The sequence below is a fragment of the Mirounga angustirostris genome, unplaced genomic scaffold (assembly GCF_029215605.1).
Source record: "Mirounga angustirostris isolate CCGP_5_RB_7025 unplaced genomic scaffold, mMirAng1.0.hap1 SCAF_13, whole genome shotgun sequence".
Classification (NCBI taxonomy): Eukaryota; Metazoa; Chordata; class Mammalia; order Carnivora; family Phocidae; genus Mirounga; species Mirounga angustirostris.
The window spans coordinates 16,552,237-16,572,491 of record NW_026991721.1 but is presented as its reverse complement, the minus strand read 5'-3'; the positions used below and the strand labels follow the sequence as shown (position 1 = coordinate 16,572,491).

Here is a 20,255-nt window from a genome sequence, read left to right as displayed (position 1 = left end):
GCTCTTCCTGAGTTCAGAACATTCTGTCTGTGACCAGGAAGTGGAGCTGAATCAGGCCCTCCTATCCACCCACACTTCAGCTTTGTAGTTACTGCTTAAGGGCACTAAGGCGCCCTGGGTGGCTGGGGGTGGGGGTGGATCTCAGCTTCTCCCAAGCCCCCCAGGGAGCCGGCCAGCGTCCTCCCTGCTGACGGCCACTTGGGCCAGCCCTGGCCATGCCCTCCTTAGGAGAGCACATTAAAATGGCAGATTCCAGGTGGTCTCCCAGGAAAGTCTGTCCAGTTGTGACGGACCCAGGAATCTATATCCCTAAGAGGTTCCCCGGATCTGCTAATGCACTCCAGGCTGCTCTCCAGCTTTCTGGAAACATCCTGTCCCGGCCGCCTCCCAGAGACTGCAGGGGCTGTTGTGGGAGGAGTCTGCCGCCCCCTGCCAGGGGGAGGCACATCTCCCCTGGCCCTTCTGGCATATGACAGCCTCTGGGTAGAGGGCATCTGGAGGTGGGTGTGAGCTGTGCTCTGTTCTGGCAGGTGATGTGCTGGGCTTTTAGGGAAATGGTGGTCAAGTGCTCTGATGGAACCCCGACCTCCACCCACGAGGGTGGGCTCTGTCCGCCCTCGGCCCTGAAGAGGGTCTCTTGCCATCAGGAGCCTCTCTCTACGCCTCAAGCATATCACCTGTCGGACTCACACTGGCCTGATCTGTCTCACCTTCTTCAAATACATCAGGCTCGCTCCTTCCTCCTTGCTGTTCCCCCCTGCCTGGAATGCCTTCCCTTCACAGATCTTCACTAGGCTGCTTCTCCATTCTCCTCTCAGTGTCAGGCTCAGGCTCAGGCTCAAATGTCACCTGCTCATACCAGGCTTCCCCAGCCCCCCAACCCACTCGCCACCCCATGGTCATCTACTGAAGCCGGCCTCAGTGTCCCTGTGGCTCTCTCCACAGCCAGGGGATCTGGTCATTGTGTGCTGTGTGTTATTGTCCCCACGCCCCTCCCCACTGAATGGCAGCTCCTTGTCGTGGGGACCTCAGCAGTCCGACTCCTGTCTCCCCAGCAGCCAGCACAACATCTGGTAGGGGCTGACCCCAGAGCTCTGACTCCAGGGGGAGCAGTGCTAGACCTCTGGGCCTTACCCCTGATGGTGTGCTTAACAAGGGTGAGATAGCTGGGCCGAACTGAACGCCGTTCTTTCCATCCCCAGAGACCTCCTCCAGCTCGCTCAAGGTGGGGGCCTGCGTCTTCGTCGGCGTGGGCGCTGTCACCATGTTCATGGGCTTCCTGGGCTGCATCGGTGCCATCAAGGAGGTCCGCTGCCTTCTGGGGCTGGTGAGTGCCGCTGTCCAGCTGGGTGGGGCCTGCGTGCCCCCCTGGTCCCGACTGTGGGAGCTCGTGCAGAGGTGAGCGGGGTGGGGCCACCAAGGGAGGGGGATGCTTGCGGCTGACTCCGTGCTGCTCTGTGTCCCCAGTACTTTGCCTTCCTCCTCCTGATCCTCATCGTCCAGGTGGCCGCGGGAACCCTCTTCTATTTCAACATGGGCAAGGTAAGCACCCTCCTGGCCCCTGGCTGGGCTGGCCTGGGCTGGCCCTGCAGGGGGATTGGCCCTGGGGGTAGGGGAGAGACCAGGGGCCTCTCAGCTGTCACAGACAAACCCAGGAGGTGCCTGGCAGCCTCCTGGGCCTCTGGTCCCTGTGATCTCCTAGCGAGATGTGAGGGGGGCAGCGTCTTGGGCAGAGTTGCCATGGGCCTGAACGCAGCTCTACCCCAGCACCTTGTAGCTGTGGGGTTGTGGGCAAGCCGCTTGCCTGTCTGGGCCTGTCTCACCTTCTGCAAATGGAGGACAATAATAAATTTAACTTGCAAGGTTCTGGCGAGGATTCAGTGAGATTATCTTAGTAAAACACAGCACAGTGCTTGGCATGGTAAGCGCCCAATAAATGTTGTTGTTCTTATTTTTATTCAAGCACCTCAGCAAGTAATAAATCCATGCCACTCATCTGCAGATGAGACCCAGGGAGGAGACTGTCAATAAAAAAATTAGTTTTGCATCACAGAGAAGGCGCTCAGCTTTAAGGAATAGAAAAATCAGGCTGACTGTGGCTTAAATTCTAAAGATATTTGCTGTTGATTAACCAGAAGTCGGGCTGGAATCAGAGACCATGCTTCTGGCTGTGTGTTCAGCATCCTCATCATGCCACTCGCTATATCACATCACTCACCTCATGGTCACAAGATGGCTGCCACAGCACCATCCGTGCTGCTGTAGCCAGAAGAAAGGGAAACAGGCAGTGCCAGCCCTGGCCATCCCTTTGATCAGAAAAGCAAGTCCTCCAACAGTCTTCCCCAGACTGGGTCACAAAGACACCTCTGGCTTCAAGGGGACTCTAGAAGACACAGGCACAAGGGAGAAGGGAAGCCAGGAATAGCTGTTGGGTGAGCCAGTCGACTGTGACTGTCAAAGTTAGCACTTATGGAGCACCTACTATGTGCACATGGTATCTTCTAGAAGCTTTACACACATCGTCTCATCCTTACGGCAGTGCCCACGGCATCCCTGTGGTTGGGTCTGCACACACCATGTACTACAGGGTACAATGCTGGCCACTTTACTTTCATTCTTTCACTGATGCTCCCCATGCCTTCCCTCTCAGGGTAGTGTGAGAATCCCCATCGACAGGTGAGGGGCGAGGTCACCAAGCCTGCCAGTGGCCGGGCCAGGCGAGGGCCCAGAGCTCAGTCCAGACCCACTGCACATGGCCCTTGACCCGGATGCCCCCAGGACCCCCCACCCTCCTCCAGTGCTACAGTTCTTATCCAACTGGGGAGACAGCTGGTGGCTAGTGGGCTCCTGCATTTCACCACTCGAAGGTCCAGTTGCCTCATATCACTCTGAAAAGGAAGGTGAGAAAACATTAGACCAACATCAACAACTAACACTTTGTGGAGTGGAGCCTAGAACAAGCCACCCCCCCCCCCCCCCCACTGTGGCATACAGATTGTGCTCACTTAGTTTTTCCTCACTGTGGTCCTTCGAGGTCATGGGTGTGATACCCTCATTTTCAGATGTGGCTGAAGCACAGAAATGAGGCACCTTGACCAAAGGTCACACAGCTAGTAAGCGGCAGAGCGAGGATTTGAACCCGGGCAGCCCCAGGTTCATATTGGTGCAATTTCCATTGCAGTGGTTCCTACCCGAGTCTGCTTTACTTCTTCATAATCCACACCCAGCCTGTTCCCCAGGAGAAATGGAGTTGAGTTCCAACACAGGCACAGGGTAACTAAAATCAAAACGAGAGAGATTAGAACACACACTGGAAGAGGAAAAGCAATGTCCCTGAAGCCAGGGCACTAGATAACAGTAGCTGAGGGCTAACTTGAATACTGAGCTTCCTGGTGGCCAAGGCAAAAGGGGAAAGAGTGGTTTCAGTAGATGAAAGGAAGCTCGCTTGGCCAACAGACAGGAAGGCAGTGTTTAAAGGAGGGAAACTCTTTTCCCAGTGAAAGGGTTGTGAGATCTGGTCTTTATTTCTGCCCTGTGGCACCTGGGGCTTCTCTGGGACCCAGTCAGTGGTACATTATAATCAGAGTGGATAAGAACTGGGCCCTGGTGAGCTGGTTTCCATGACTCAGAGCCGGTCAACTCTGCATGGGTCTTGGGACGTCCACTTTCTCCTCGTCTGAGTTTCCCCATCACAGTAATAAAGACAGCGCCCATCTATTGGATGCCAACCACGTGCCAGGAGCTGAGCTAGTAACTTGATAAACATTTCAGTTTTACAAGCATTTTCCAGTTTAAGAAACTGAGGCCGAGAACAGCAAAATGACTTCAGGCCACAGCCACACATAGCTCGGATGCGCCAGAGTGGAGAATTCCATCCCGATCCCTCTGACCCAAGGCCCATGTCTCCCTCTCCAGCATGCTGCCTCCCTGTGGGCTGGTATAGTCTGGGCTTGGCCGACAACCAGCAGCTATGCCTCAGAGGCGTCCCAAAGCCCCAGAGCAAGGCTTGTTTGGAGAATCAGGACTCCTGACTCCAGAGTCCAGACTCTCTGTCATACCCCACGATTCCCTCCTCTGCGCCCTGCTCCCCCGCCCCACCAGCCTCCATACCTCGTGCCCTCTGGTCCCAGCCCACCTGTCCTGTAAGCGAAGGGACATTTCCTGGCTCTGCTGGGAAGGTTCTGGCAGCACTCTCTCACCCAAGTTAGAATGAATGATTTATTTTTTCTTTCCCAGCACATTGTAAATCCCAGTGGAAGACTAAACATGTTCTTGATGATGTTTATTCCTGCAGATGAGGCCCAGCTGAGGAGCTGGGCCTTGTTGAGCCTGAAGGAAAAGGCCTTCTAAAGGCAATGGGCTGGGCTTTCCCTCACTCTCCAGGCCTCCTGGGCTGGTGGGAGGGACTGAGCCACTGGGGTTCCCCCCCACGCCCCCCCAGCCCGAAGTGGTCTCTGGGGATGCCATTGGTCTCGGCCCGAGTTCCCAGCAGCCAGGGCAGCCACAGGGGAGGCTGGGGGCCTTGGGCAAGGCACGTGGCCTCTCAAGCCCTAGATTCTGTGTCTATAAATTAGGGGAAAGCTGCTGGGCCCCCACTCCCACCCAGAGTTGAAGTGAGCACAGACCTCAACGCTTTTATAAGATAGAATGGTGGCCAAGGCCTCAACTCCGGAACCAAACTGCCCGTGTTGGAATCGCTGCTCTGAGGCCCTCAACAAGTTACTCAGCCTCTCTGTACTCCACTCACCTCACCGGTCGAACAGTGGTGATCATACAGGTCCACTCCCCTTAGCAGCAGTTCTGAAATCCAAGAGCCACTTTGGAAAAGCAAAAATGCCCTTTGCAGCTCATTCTGTGGCAAAATCAAATCCAAACAGAAGGCAGGCCATTTATGGCCTCTGTGTACCCCATTTCGGTGGCCTTTGGGAATTATGAGTGGGAGAGAGTGCGGGGTGTGACCCAGACCCCAATCCCTTTCTGAAATTGGAACATTGCTCAGTGCCAGAGCACACGGGCCCCAAAGCCGTCTTGGACGGCTGCGGATTGTGCTGCGGATTGAAGTGCGTCGCCGGTGGGAAGGGCCTTTCCTGGTATCATTGCAAGGGTTTGCTGTGACGGTCACCATTGTTAACCCCGTTAATGCTTAGTAAGGGCTCAGTAAATGGCAGCCGTTCCTATTGTCGTTGGTGTTAATATCAGTATTAGCCAGAGCCGTGGGGGCCCGGATTTGGGAGTGGAGATTCCTCTGGCTCTTTCCTCATCTGACCATATAGCCAGTCCCTGTTCAGTGGGCACGGCCCGGGTCTGGGCTTCCGGGGCCCTGTGTTCTAGGGTGGGCTTTGCCTCTGGTTGCTCCATGGCCTTGGACAACTTGCCCTGCCTCTCGGAGTCTCAGCTGACCTCTAGGGCCTTTCCCAGCTCTGACGCTCTGGGATCCTGGCTTGTTCTCTCCAAGCAGTGGCGAGTGGGAGAGGGTCAGGAGGAAGAAAGCAAACACGCTATCTGCCGGGATGTGCTGAGCACGGCTTGGTGCACTCACACAGGCCCGACTGCTCACCCGCCCAACAGCCCGCACTGGTGAGGCCGCTGAGGCTTCAGTGGATTATGTCAGGGGGTTGAGCAGAAGGCCTGCGGGCTGAGGGCTTGGAGGGGAAGGGGCTTGAGTGGGCTGGGTGGGCACTGGGGGTTGGGGGTGGTGACAGTGGCCCAGCCACACTGCTGTGACCCCCGGGGGAGGCTGGTCAGGAGCACCGTGATGCCCTTCCGCCTCTTTCCCTTTCCTACCTAAGAAGCTCAGAAGAGCCAATGTACGGGTGGTAAGACAGGTTCCCCGAGGACAGTGCCATTCTGTGAGAGGCCTGCCCCTGTGATGGAAACTTCCTGATCCCCTGGCCTGGGTTGCTACCAGCCTTGGGGGTGGGCAGCTGGAGCCAGGACAGAGCCTTTGTCTTCCCTTTTGGGAAGAAGAAGAAGGGTCCAGGCAGTCCTTCTGGAAGGGGATCATGGAGAGCAGTGGGATGGAGATTCGATTCTTTTTTTTTTTTTTTTAAGATTTTATTTGCTTAGAGAGGGCACACGGCAACACCAGCAGGGGGAGCGGTAGAGGGTGAGGGAGAAGCAGGCTCCCTGCTGAACAGGGAGCCCAACCTGGGGCTCGATCCCAAGACTCTGGGATCATGACCTGAGTCAAAGGCAGACACTTAACCGACTGAGCCACCCAGGGGCCCCGGGATTAAGGTTCTTAAGGTGCTGGTGCCTGCCTGGCTCCATGGCTCTGTGGCCCTGGCAGCAGAGGGCGGTGCCTGACTCAGACCCCGCCCTCAAGGAACTTACTGGAGCCTGGGGAGTTCTGGGGTAGCCGTTATGTACTTTGCAGTCGGCTTTCAGGAAATAACTCAGGTGGTGCCGAGGAGTAAACACACCATGCCGTCTGCATCCACCATTGCCAAGGGCCCTCATCTCCTATCGGGATCCCAGGCTGAAGCCTCAGACTCGTTGTATCTGCCTTCTGGCAAAGCACTTGGTAACATATCCTGTGGGAACCCGGGGAGAGGACAGGAAGATGTGGGTCCATTTCGTGCAGGGGGGGGGCACCTTGTTCTCAAGGGCAATTTGATACATTAGAATAAAGAGCATGGAGAGAGGTCTGGACACCATCCAAAGGAGTGGTCGGAGGAGCTGGAGAGGAGGGGGAGAAGAGAGAAGGGCTCGAATATCCGAATGGTTTGTCCTGGGAGAGTGATCTGATTTGTCCCCTATGGTCCCATCAGGGACTTGCGAGGGAGCAGGGAGGAGGAGAACTCAAGCTAATGGGCAGAAGTCACTTGAGCTCCACTTAAAATGAATTGCTTGTATCAAGAGCCTCCCCGCCCCTGCAGTGTGCCATTCTGTGGGGTCCTGAGTTCCCCATAGAGGGAGCATATAAGCAGAGCCCGGGAAAATCTGGAAAGGGCCCTTACATTTGGATGATGTGCTAGATTCCGAGGTCTCTTCTAATCCTGCCTCTCTGTGAAAAGTCACACTGCAAGGTGAAATGAAAGCACAGCGTGGTGGTAGTGGGGAGCCACCCCGGAGGACAGTGGGATCTGGGGTCGGGGGAGACAGTGGGTGATTGGCTGTGGTTGAGATCACAGGTTTCTGGGACCGCACGCATCAGGGCTACAAGTCCTGTCTGCTGCCTGCTAGCTGTGTGATCTTGGCAAGTCGTGCCGACGCTCTGAACCTGTTTTCTCTTCTGGGTAATGGGGAGGATGGGACAGGGCAGCGCTCCAGGGCTGGCCCCCTAGGCGTGTGACCCGAGCGTTTACACAGGACCCTCCACTTCAGAGGGTCTGTGCTTGGATTCTTGGATGCTCAGCTGGATCCACATTTCCAAAGGCTGCCCCGGGGACCCTGTCCCTCTCCATTCCTTGCTCCTCTCCTCCGTCGGCTCCCTTCTCAGGAGGGCAGTCCCCAGCGGAGCCTGAGGCGGCCACCCTCATCCCGGCTGGATGAGCGGAAAGAGAAGGTTAGCTTGGGTGACATGCCCAGGATGGGGAAGGCGACCAGCGACAGCCTAGGACTTGCCCGGGCCAGGGAGGGGACAGGGCTTCCCAGGCTCATGGAGGGATTGAGGGGTGGTTACCCCTAAGGAAAGGAAGTGTTGTTCCAAGGAGGGAGACTCCCGGCCCGCAGAGCAGGCAGAAACCACAGAGGCGGCCCTTGCAGGGATGAAGTGAGAGAGTGGGCATCTTCCTCCTTCCCCTCCCTGCTCTTTCTTGTCTCAGGAACTACTTGGTTGCCAGGGTGACCTCCCCGAGCTCCCAACAGGGCCTCCTGGGCATGGGGATCCCAAGGGATCAGCTCCGAGCAGAACCAGCCCCTGCCACTGTGGTCCCTGTGGCCCCAGCTAGGTCTCTCAGCTCTAGTCTGGGCTGCGGGGTGATTGCGGTTTCCATGGAAACCACCCAGCCTCAGTGGAAACCCCCCCCCCCCGGCTTCCATCACTTTTCTCATTTCAGGGGGGCCTGAAATAGGGAAGTCTGGGCTGCCGTGGCAACCACGCTGGGGTATAAATAGAGACTAGGTCCGCGGAGGGGAGGGGGGTGCGGGCAGGTAGGACAGCTGTGGGAGAGGCGGCTCTCCATGCAAATGCCTCTGGGGACGCCCCCCTCCTTTCCACGCCTCGGGGATCATCCACCCACTGGGGGGAAGAGGTGGAGCAGAGATGGTCAGGGCAGAGAGACCCAAGACCCACGGGAGCCAGCTGTATGACAGGGGCCAGCCACTTAGCGTCTCCGGGCCCTCCTTATCACCGCTCTGACCGCCTTCAAGCCGTGGCCATGTGGTTCCAATGCTGATAGAGCTTCATGGGTCAAGATTTGGGTTCTGGGTCCAAATCCCAGCTCTTCACATGTCGGCTGTGTGACCTTGGCCAAGTTAGTCAACCTCTCTGGGCCTCGTTTTCTGCATCTCTAAAATGAGGGAATGAGGTAAATCCCTAGGCTCTAGGTCTGCTCTGAGGATTAAAATGAATTAATGCACGAAAAGTGCTTAGCATGACTGGTACATAACAATTATTTGATAAAACTTAGCCACTGTTACTGCGATTAATTGCCCATAGGAAAGCTTTGTAAATCGTAAAGCTCTGTGTGAGTAAAATGAAGAGTACTGTGCTAGGGGTTCTGTCAGGAGGGAGGGGGCAGAGGGCAGTCCTGGGGAGTGGGGCCAGTGAAGGGAGGGGCAAGGAGCCAGGGTGGCAGGTCCATCCGGAGGATGTGGGTTCTCCGAACGCTGCATTTGTGAGCTGCCTGTGGGGAGCTGACGGAAGCCCACTCACTGCGCTGTGAGCCGGGCTCTGAAAACCCCTGCCTGGAAGTACCTGTCCTATATCCTAATTCCCCTTTCTCCGGAACTGAGGGGCAGGTTTGTGGCTGTCCCCTCGGTGCCCTGGCCCCTCCCCCTGGGCTTCTGTGGTGACAGCAGGTGGCTGTGACTAGCTTATTCATGCTGGAGTGCCAGGAAGGCCCCTGAACAAGGTCCACAGGAGAGGCCAGCAGGGCCAGGCTGGGTCTGGCTCTCGGGGGGGCCCCTCGCTCCCACCTGGGGCGTGGGGCCCTGTTCTCAGTGCTCAAGCCTGGTTTCGGGTTTGCTTCTCTTTGTGACTTGTTCCTGAAAAGCTGCTGTAGTGAGATCCTCTGTTGAGAGCCCCGCTAGGGGGACCATTGGGGCTGAATCCTTTTGTTCCCTGCACCCCTCATCTGCCTTCTTTGTAAATCATTGTTTTCTTGGTGGGGTTAAGGAAAAGGGGGTGCTTCTCTCCCTCACCAAGGGACCCTGAATTCCCAACACAGGCAGGATTTGGATTTTGTGGGGCCTCGGGGCAAGCATGAGGATTAATGGGGAGAGTATGTGAGTAATACCCTGGTGTGGGGGGTGTCGTGGTACTATACACCCATTCGCTCTTCCAGTACACCACGCGTCTACACTGGCCAGGCTTCGCCAGATACGGTCCTTGCTCCCGTGGATCTGACATTCTGGTGGAGGGGAGAGATAATAAATCCTGAAAATGAATGAGCATGTAATGACCACGTTGTGAAGGAAAAGACAACATGCCCACCCTTGCGGGTTGAGGAGGGCCTGCAAGGGGGTGGTGGAGGGGATAGAGAAGGGATGTATTCTGTAGGGTGGTCCAGGAAGGTCTTTCTGAGGAGGTGACATTTAAGCAGAGCCCTGAAGCAAGTGGACGAGTGAGCCATGTTAATATTTGGGGGAAGAGGATAACAGGTGATGGGAAGAGTAAGTGCAAAGGCCCTGAGGCATGAGTGTGCCTAGCAGAAGGACAGCAGAGGAGACCTGTGTAATTGAAGCAGAAGCAGCAAAAACAGAAAATGAGGTTTGGGAAGAGCAGGGGCCAAACAATGCAGGGCCTTATGGGCCATTGACAGGATGCTGGCGTTCTCCCTGAGAGGGATGAGAGACCACTGGAAGGTTTGCAGCAGTGACATGCAAAGATTCACATCTAAAGGGTCCCCGGGGTGCTGAGTGCCGAATAGACTACAGCACAGGAGTGGTTGGCCCTGCTGGCCCCGGGCTCCGTGTGGTGGCCTGCTGGGGGCTGACACCCTGAAAGCACTAGGAGAGTAGTTGGCATGGACAGTGAAATGCTTTCGAGTGTGAGCATGTCCCCAGGGTGGGGGCGGGGGAGGAGAGAGGCCGTTCAAGTAGATGTGACCAAAGGTGGGGCACGGGTGTCAGGAAATCTGACCTCGACCGTTGTTCTCCCCTCTGCAGCTAAAGCAGGAGATGGGCAACATCGTGACCGAGCTCATTCAGAACTACAAGGACGGGCATGAGGACAGACTGCAGGAGGCCTGGGACTACGTGCAGGCTCAGGTACGGCGGCCGTGGCGGGGGCGGGGTAGCGTGAGGGTCCTGGCCTAATGTGTCTGGGTCTGGGTGTCCGTGTACCTGACAGAATATGCCAGGGAGTTTGTATGTGAATATGTATCTGTTGGGGGCAAGGGGCCTCTGAGTAGTCCCCCTGCCTGGCACCCCGGCTACCACCACAGTCCCTCACTCAGGGGGCCCAGGGTCTTGGAGGCTTCCAGTGGCTCACAGAGCTCTAGTCTGTGGCCGCGAGGTGGGGGAAGGTCCTCATCTCAAGCCAGGCTGGGGAGTGTCAGGAGTCCATCCTGGGGGTTAAGGAACTGGGGGCCAAGGCTGACATGCTGACACGAGTCTGAGTGGAGGCTACCTCTGGGGGGGTATTGACATGGGATGTGCCCATGGGAACCTTCTGGGGTGAAAGGAGTGTTCTGTCCAAATCCTGATCCAACTGGCATTTATGCCAGTGTATGTGTAAAAAGTCATCAGGCTGTGCACTCCAGTGTATGTGTTTTCCACCTCAATCCGAGTGAGAGAGACAGACTGACTGAGTGAGTGAATGATGGAATGACTGCCTGACAGATTAAATGACTGAATGAGAATGACTGAATGCATGAATGAATGATGGACTGACTGGCAGACAAAATGGCTGGCCTGACTGACTGACTGACTGAATGAGTGATGGACTGACTGGCAGACAGAATGACTGACTTAATGAATGAATGCATGAATGAAGGATGAACTGGCAGACAGAATGACTGACTGACTACTGAATGACTAGCTGAATGAATGAATGAATGAATGAATGCATGAATGATGGACTGACCAGCAGACAGAATGACTGACTGACTGAATGAGTGGATGCATGAATGAAGGATGGACTAACTGGCAGACAGGATGACTGGCTGACTGACTGAATGAATGATGGACTGACTGGCAGACAGAATGACTGACTGAATGAATGCTGGAATGACTGACAGAATGCCTGGCTGACTGGCTGACTGACAGACAGACAGAATAACTGACTGGCCCACTGGGTTCCCAGCCCGCCCTGATGGTGAACCAGTCACCAAACACAAAAACGGACCCCGGGGATCAGGTCCCAGGTGCTGTGTGCCCCTGGCTGGGACTCAGCATCTCTGGGCTGCAGCGTCCTCGTGTCTCCCGTGGGGCGCCGGCCACACTGGTCCCCGGGGCCTGCCTCTAGCCCTGCCTGCTGCCTGGTGGAGGGCTGTGGGGTGCGAGGGGCAGGGGTGGAGGCAGCGAGAGGACTCCATGGCACCAGGAGAGCAGGGTGTCTGGAGGTGGGACTCTGTCCAGACCACACAGGCGCATCCATTTTCTGGGCCCTGAAGAGAGGACAGCAGTGTTTTGTGCCTCCCAATTTTTCGTGAGGAGCTGGGGCCAGGTCGGGGGGCCTGTGTCGGCTGGGGGGCTCAGTGCACGCGGGAAGATGTTTTCCTCCACGTTCAGTTTGACCCACAGATGCTGAGGTCAGGGGGATGCTCATGTCCCAGGATGAACGCGTGCCTCCTTCAAGGAGCCTGGGGGAGAGCTGGGTCTCTTGAGAGAGGGTGCGCACCCTACCATGGGAAGCAGTTGACTGGTTGGGGGATTTCTGCCGCAGGCAAGGCCTCTAGATCATTCTGATGTCTGTCCGATGCTCCTTGGCATGGTGGTTAAGAAAGCTGACTTGAATCGGGCCCCCAAGGGCGGGAATACCAACTCTGCCACTTCCGGAGCCGGTTTCCTCATCTAGAAAATGGGGTGATGGATCCGTGCTCGTGTGAGAGGAGTGTATGAAGCCCGTGGTGCTTACGCAGAGCTTAGGTGGCATGTTGCTGATGAGGGTTTATCGGTCACGCCCAACCACTGAGACACAGGGCAGGTGGTGGCTGGGGACAGATCTCGGCACGAGGCAGGGTCGGGGGCTCTGCCTGGTGTGTTAGCAGGGCCAAGGAGAGCTGTCTCCTTCTGTTGAGTGTGTGAGGGCCGGGCGTGCCCCTCAGCGGGGCCAGCCTCCCTGCCAGAGGAGGCAGCCGAGTATCTGCCTGAGCCAGGAACGGAGGGAGGGAACCTGCCCCAGCAGCTGCCTGGAGCCCAAGAACGCCTGCGCATGCTTGGCTCGCCCCCTGCTGGTCACCAGGTGCTGGTCAGGGACTGGGCGCCCGGAGACCAGAGACCGGAGGGAAGCAGGTGGGGGACCCACACACCCAGCGCAGGGGCACCCAGCCAGTCCACTTAATCCTCCCAGGGACCCTGGCAGAGTGGTTCTTGTCATCCCATTCTCCACATGAGGAAGCCAGGGCTGGCGGCTCGCCCAGGCCCAGGGTGCGTGCCCTCCCCGACTCGGTTCCACCTTCCACTGGGCCTTTCCAGCACAGGCTTAGCCCCTCAGATCCCAGTCCCATCAGGAATTCAAGCCCGGATGTGATCCACAGCCCCTCTGGGTCCCCTTCGCGAGCCCCACGGACGCGCCTTCTGGCACGGGGAGCCTAGAAGGGCCTTCTTCCCCTCTGGAGCTAGAACATTTTCTCTTCCAAAAGGCAGAATTGACCATATCTCCTTTTTCGCCTTGGCAACTGGGAAGCTCAGAGCCAAATCTCAACTCCAACATGTACACGGCACCTAAAAGTGGAGCTGGCCTTCCCCGAGCAGCCCCTGTGCTGTCCAGATCGGGGCCGGATGCTTGGCCTGCCTCAATCCATGGAGTCCTAACAGCCCTTCGAGTTAGGAACCTTTGTTACCTCATTTCGCAGATGAGGAGACTGAGGAAAGCACTTTAGCCAAAGTTAAGCCGCTGGTAGGTGGCAAAGCTGGGATTTGAACCCAGTAGCCGGACTCTAGACCCTCACACACGTTTTGGTTTTTTTTTTAATTATTTTTTTTAAGTAGGCTCCACATCCAACGTGGGGCTTGAACGCACGACCCGGTGATCAAGAGTTGCATGCTCTGCCAACTGAGCCCGCCCAGGCGCCCCTAGACCCCACACTCTTAACTGGGTGTCGCTTGCCCTTCTTGTGTCCCACTCACCTGTGTTCTGTCTTTCAACTTGAACGTCCCTCCTGCGCTGCTTTATATTTTTACTGATTTTTGGTCTCTTGCTGTTTTAATATTTATGCTGTGTGTTCCCTGAAAGCCCCTTTAAATTCCCTGTGGCTCCCAGAAGCCAAAGCGAAACCTAAACTCTCATCCTGGCGGTCTGGCTGGGCCCAGACCTGGGGGGCCTGAAAGTGGCCGGTCTGAGCCTCTGTCCTGGGAGACGCCACCTCCGCGCGGAGGGCGGCCCGCCTGAGGGCAGTGGGCGCGACCGCTGGTCTCCCGGCAGGTGAAGTGCTGCGGCTGGGCCAGCTTCTACAACTGGACGGACAATGCGGAGCTCAGGAACCGCACCAATATCACCTACCCCTGCTCCTGTGAGGACCGGCAGGAGGCGGACGACGGCTTCCTGGTGAGGAAGGGCTTCTGTGAGGCTTTCGACAGCAACAGCACCGAGAGCGGGAACAGCCCCGAGTCCTGGCCCGTGTACCGTGAGGTGTGTGGAAGGCTGTGGGGCCGGGGCTGGGCTTGGGGCGCTCTGGGGTTCGGGTTCTCAGGCCACTCAGGTTTGCCTGGCCTACTCCTTACCTCCCACTTCTTCTCTCCCTCCCCCCTCTTCCCTCCTTCCTTCCTTCCTTCCTTCCTTCCTTCCTTCCTTCCTTCCTTCCTTCCTTCCTTCTTTCCTTCCTTCCTTCCTTCTTTCCATCCTTCCTTCCTTCCCTCTTTCCTTCCTTCCTTCCTTCCTTCCTTCCTTCCTTCCTTCCTTCCCTCTTTCCTTCCTTCCTTCCTTCCTTCCCTCTTTCCTTCCTTCCTTCCTTCCCTCTTTCCTTCCCTCTTTCCTTCCTTCCTTCCTTCCCTCTTTCCTTCCTTCCTTCCTTCCTTCCCTCTTTCCTTCCTTCCCTCTTTCCTTCTTTCCTTCCTTTCCTTCCTTCCTTCCCTCTTTCCTTCCTTCCTTCCCTCTTTCCTTCCCTCTTTCCTTCCTTCCTTCCCTCTTTCCTTCCTTCCTTCCTTCCTTCCCTCTTTCCTTCCCTCTTTCCTTCCTTCCTTCCTTCCCTCTTTCCTTCCTTCCTTCCTTCCCTATTTCCTTCCTTCCCTCTTTCCTTCTTTCCTTCCTTCCTTTCCTTCCTTCCTTCCCTCTTTCCTTCCTTCCTTCCTTCCCTCTTTCCTTCCCTCTTTCCTTCCTTCCTTCCTTCCTTCCCTCTTTCCTTCCCTCTTTCCTTCCTTCCTTCCTTCCCTCTTTCCTTCCTTCCTTCCTTCCCTGTTTCCTTCCTTCCCTCTTTCCTTCTTTCCTTCCTTCCTTTCCTTCCTTCCTTCCCTCTTTCCTTCCTTCCTTCCTTCTTTCCTTGCTTCCTGCCTTCCCTCCTTCCTTCCTCCCTCCCTCCCTCTCGCCTTCCTCCCTCCTTCCTCCCTCCCTCCCTCCCTCTCTTCCTCCCTCCCTCCCTTTCTTCTTTCCCTCTTTCACCCTCCCTCCCTCCTTTCTGCTCCACTCCCTTCCTTCACTTAGCTGTTCCTGCCTTTGACTCATCTATTTGCTTGTCATTTGTACCTACATGAACATATTCGTTAATTTATGCAGTCAGGGAATACACAGACCCCGCTCTGCAGGCCCTCTGGGCCGGGGTGGGGCGGGGGGCCCTCCCGGTGATTCTGCATGGTGGGGTGAGGCAGCATGGCATGGGGTGGCTTGACTGCGATCTCCCCTTGTAGGGCTGCATGAAGAAGGTGCAGGACTGGCTGCAGGAGAACGTGGGCATCATCCTAGGCGTGTGTGTGGGCGTCGCTGTCATTGAGGTCTGAACCCCTTCCCCTCCAGCAGCGCTTTCCCCCCGCCCCGCCCCCAGCCCTGCCATCCAGGATCTTCCCCGCCCCACTGATGGCCTCAGGGAGGCTGAGGCCCGGCCAGACCACTGTCCCTCCCTGGGCCCCTCTGCCGCTGGAGCCACAGGCTGGTCACGAGGCTTTAGTTGGGGATCTGCTTCATCCCGCTCAATCCCTGTGACCCTCGCTGACCTGGACAGTGAGATGCTGCCCTGGAGCCTCGGGGGGAACCGGGCGGCCGTGCCTCCCTCTGACTCTTGCCCTCTGCCCCGACAGCTCCTGGGGATGCTCCTGTCCATCTGCTTGTGCCGGCACATCCATTCTGAAGACTACAGCAAGGTCCCCAAGTACTGAGGCGGCTGCTGTCCCCCACCTCCCTGCCTGTCCCCTCGCCTCAGGGCTCCTCAGGGTCTCCAGGCTCTGCTCCAGGCTCACCTCCCACCTTACTCCCCCATGCCCGTCCTGTGCTGGCTGGAGGCGGGGGGCAGGGGAGCTTTCTGGAGCCTGGACCCCTCTCCCTACATTTCTGCCCCAGCTCTTCTGTGGCTCCTTCGCTTATCGCCCGCCGGGATTCTCTTAGCCACGCAGAGAGAACGCTCCCACGGCGTCCCTGAGCAGGGGGGCTGGGTCTCGGCCTGCCTTGGAGCTGTGTATATGGGGCGGAGAAAAGTGTACTCAACATTGGGGGTGGGTGGGGGGGTGGATAAGGCACCCTGGGCTGTCAGGGGACTGCCCACTGCGTGGGTAAACATTTTTTTCCACTGTAATGCTTATGTCTTTGGTTTTCGCATTTTCACTGAAGGTAGTGGGAGAGGGTGGGCTTTCCCTGACATTATTAGGAGTAGCAGCCGTCCCCAGGCCCGCTCAGATCAACCGAGGATGATGCCATAAGCCGGGCTGAAGAGGGGCCCTCTGGGCCAGGGAATCTGGACTGGCTCTGGGCTGCTTAGGGAATCGGGGGTGAACCCTGGGGGTCCCGACACAGAGGGGGTCCTGCATTCGCCAGGATCCCGAGCTGTCCAGGGAAGGGGAAGGACGCTTTCCCCTGGGAGAAGCTAGGTGGGTCTGTCCTTTGCCCCCTAGGGAATGGGTGGGTGAATCTGTGCCTTGGAGTAGGGAGGGGCTCTGTGCACAGTTCTGTAAAACATGTCTGAGATTTGACAACTAACTATTAAAGAGGATTTGTAACAATCCAGCTTGCTGTCTAAGAGATGCTGCTTCTGGCTCTGGAGACCAGCTGGAAAGAGGCCGACTACCCTCAAGTGGGGCCGGAAGGGCAATGGTCGGGAGGTGTTTCCGCAGGGCCCACCAGGTGGCGCTGCTGCCCCAGCCTAGGAGCCTGGCGGAGCCCAAAGTTATTCTGTGGCTTCTCCAGCCTGGTGGGTCTCTCACTCCAGTGGGAGCGCTGGTGAAAATGCAGATACCAGGCCTCGGGGATTCTGATACAGCAGATCTGGGTTGCGGACAAAGAATCTGCCTTTTTAGCAGCCCTCCAAGTGATTCCTGAATCATGTTGCTTTTAGATTCTCAGGTCCTGATAAGATGTAGGTACAGATGCTCCCCCAAGAGAGATGGGGGGGGGCAGGCCAGACAGCCTTGTCTTCAGCAAGGCGGTAAGGGGGCACACGTTAGGGACAGTGCAACTGTTGATCTGAACCTAATTAATTTCTGGCAAGAGACTTTCTGTGGCTGACTCTCTGGCCTGTGGAGGGCACGGGGGACAGCCCCGGGAGCCAAAGAACCCTTAAGCTCCACGGAGCCTATTCTCTGCTGCAGTCAGAAGCTCTCCCCAGAGCTCTCAGCCTACACAGAGGACTGAGGGCTCGGACTGAAGCCTCCCAGCTTATTTTATTTATAACCTGCCTCATTCCACAGGCAAGTACAAGTAATAAAACATGAAACATACCAGGGAAAATATAAGCTTGTGAGGAAGTGTAGACACGGGTGAAATAAGGCCAGCCGAGTTGCCCAACCTTTTGTGCACATCCCGTGTTCTCCATCACTGTACTTGCAGTGGACATCACCAGTCGATCACCCCCCTCATTTCCTTAGCCCAGAGGCACCCTGGCCATACTCCAAGCTGATGTTACTCACTGCAGCCTCAGAATCCTTCCCAGTTCAGTACTGTCCGTCAGTCCAGTTGGCATGAGACACGAAAGCAGTTGCCATCTTTGAGCTCTAGTTGTTTAGTTGAATCAGAGGTAATTTTGCCTCTGAGCTTCCTGGCAGTCAAAGCAAAAAGGGAAACTTTGTCAGTTCTATAGCTCTCGTTTCCCAGGGCTTCCTTAGCTTAGCTACTAGGAAGAATGTGGCTGGCTGGAATCTAGAATTCAAGACCACCCTCACACAAACTTTGATATCCCTTCGTGACTGGAGCAGAAAGCATCTATGAGCCTACTGTGTCTGACCTCGTGCTGGTGGCCGGCAGCGAGGACAGAAGCTGTGCGCCTGCCAAGGAGGAACCAGGAAGACCCAGCGAATGCATACAAAGCGACTGGGGGACAATTTTACATAGTAATTGGGGCTTAAATAGCATTTGCACTGTTCTAGTCCCCCTGATGTATGTTAACCGACTGACTCACTATAATCCTAGGAGGCACATGTTCATTATGATCCCCAACTGACAGATGAGGACGATGAAAAACACGTCTTCTGCTGCTAGGAGGGGCAGAAGCTACCCCCTGGCCTGCTGGTTGTGTAGCTGGCATGGCTGCCTAGGGAATCAGGAGCTGCCCCACATACTGTCTGCCTCCTCTGGCCCATGGAAGGGACCCACGTGCCACCCTTGCCCCGATGATGGCCTTCTAGGGGGAGAAAGGCTAAGTTAAGAGACAAGGCTTGGTCCCTGGCTGTGGGCAGTCGAGACTTTGGGGCTTCAGGTGGATGCAGAGCTGCATGGGGTGGGGACACAGTCTGGCTCAGCTCGGAGGTCCCTCGGTGCCCACACGACAGTCCCACATCAGCAGGTCTCGGAGAGGGCTTCCCTGAGAAGGGCTTGGGCCGTGGGTAGAGCCGACCTGGGTTCAAATGGAGGCTTTGGTGCTTCCTAGCCACGTGACGCCGGGCAAACCCCTTCACCCCTTGGAACCTGCCTTTCCTCATCTGAACGCCAGGATGTTGACAGGGTCGTGTGAGGCTCAGATGATGGGAAGGAGGTAGAAGCCTTGGCAAGTGCCTGGCTCCCTGAGAACCCTGGACCAAAGCAAAAGCAACCGTACCCCTTGGCTTTGCGCATCTCACGGTGTTCCCAGCTGAGCAGACACCTTTCCAGTGTCTGTCCCAGACTGTGACAGGGGATGGCTGCGGGGATCCTGGTGCGGGTGAGGGTCTGCAGGAGGTGGGGGTGAGAAGCACGGGCATGATGGGGCAGGAGAGTTTAGGTCACCAGATGGTGGGGCTTTCCTGCCCTTCCGTGATGCCCGCAGGAAGTAAGGGAGACATGAGGTAGCCACTGTCCCAGGCCAGCTGCTGACCCCCAACCTAAATGGGACCAGCTGCGGGGTGTCAGCTCCAGATCCCCTCTGTGGCCTTGGGTTGCCTCCCTCTTGGGCGGGCAGAGTGGAGGAGAAGGTGGAAGATTCTACCCGGCCTATTGTTAAGGGTCCTGTCATCTTAATGCGGGCCCTCTCTACTTCACCCTCAGGAAGGGTACAGGGAGCTTCTCAGGTTGGCTCTTCAGAAGGGCAGGGAGTCTGGGGACCTGGGTTTGGATCTAGCTATACCGCTGTCTTCCTGTGTGACCCTGGGCCAGAGAGCAGGGGTGAGCTCAAAACTGTGTGTGCAAACTAAAGGAGGCTGAGAAAATGTCAGGAGTTATTAAGAAGTTGGGCTGAACCCCCAGCCAGCTTCCTCCTGAGGCTTGTCCCCACGCCTCACAGCTGGAAAGTGCCTGAGCCAGCACTGGGACTGCACAGATCTGACTCTAAGACATCCTCTTGCCTCCACCGCCTCGCAGGCTTCCTGGGACCCACCCCCAGGTTGGGCTGTGTTGTCAGACCGCGGGCCTAACTTCTGTGACATCCGGTCATTTTGAGCACTGAGCCTGCTGGGCCCCTCACTCCTACCTCCTGGGGAGGAACCAATTTCCTCTGCCCTCCTTCCCCCCCAGGCTTCTGAGATTCCGTAGGGAGGGAACAGAGTCCGGCTTCTCCAAATCCCGAGTTGGCCCCTCTAGCCAGTCATCCATCCCGAGCCCACCTGGGGCTTCCAGCCTTCTTGCCTCCCTCCATAGGCGGCTGGACCAGCTGAGGGGCTGTGAGGCCTTCTGTGGGGGTGGGGGCCACCCGCAGGCTGTCATCTCTGCCATGAAGGTCCCGGCCAAGGGACATGCAGCTCAGATGACTGCCACAGGGGCCCCGTGATGGCCTGGTTGCTGAGACAGAGGGCAGGAGGGTGCAAGGGTGCCCCTGGGTAGAGCCCACCCACGGCTCCCGGGGACCAGGGGGAAGCATAGAGGGGAACCAGCTTGCTCTCTGGGTCCTTTGGGGGGTCAAGGGCAGTGTCCAGGAAGGGGGCTGTCTGGCACGGACACTGATTAGGGGCATGGAAGCCAGATTAGAACGGGAATAAGGTCCCTCTGTGTGGATTGGCAGGAGGTGCGGGGGAGCTTAGGGAGTGGCGTGGGGAGCAGAGAAATATTCCAATATTTCCATAACTGCTATGGCTGCATAGGCAAGTCCCCCCGAATGTCAGCTCACATGCACACGCACACGCACACACCCATGCACATGCACACGCAGGCCCTGCCACCCCTTGAGGGCTCAGTCCATTCCTAGCTGTGAGGGAACCCGGATCTTCTCCTCAGACTAAGCTGTGGCCAGTGTTGGGCAGGCAGGAAAGGTCAAATGCCTGCCAGCCTGGAATGTCCCAGAGCTGCCCTGGCAGACCCCCATCCTGCCTGTTTCCTAGCAGAGCCTCCTCCAGCCCCCTCCCTGGGGTCTTGCAAGTGAACAAGTGTCCCAGGCTGAGGAGCCGCGTGCTGAAGGCGACTGATGTCACACAATGGAGTGTCCAGCCCCCCGGGCCTCTCCCAG

The 20,255-nt window shown here is 56.9% G+C and overlaps 1 protein-coding gene across 2 annotated transcripts in view; it reads left to right on the top strand.

Annotated features, from left to right (window-relative positions):
- Positions 1–16,414, top strand: part of CD82 (CD82 molecule) — a 51,141-nt gene extending 34,727 nt beyond the window's left edge. For both annotated transcript variants that reach the window (XM_045893858.3, XM_045893859.3), the window contains 6 exons: positions 1,203–1,327; positions 1,468–1,542; positions 10,273–10,374; positions 13,694–13,900; positions 15,112–15,195; positions 15,499–16,414. In XM_045893858.3, coding sequence (XP_045749814.1) covers positions 1,203–1,327; positions 1,468–1,542; positions 10,273–10,374; positions 13,694–13,900; positions 15,112–15,195; positions 15,499–15,576 — 671 coding nt within the window. In that variant the 3' untranslated portion in view covers positions 15,577–16,414. The remainder of the gene's footprint in view (positions 1–1,202; positions 1,328–1,467; positions 1,543–10,272; positions 10,375–13,693; positions 13,901–15,111; positions 15,196–15,498) is intronic.
- The last annotated feature ends 3,841 nt before the right edge of the window (positions 16,415–20,255 follow it).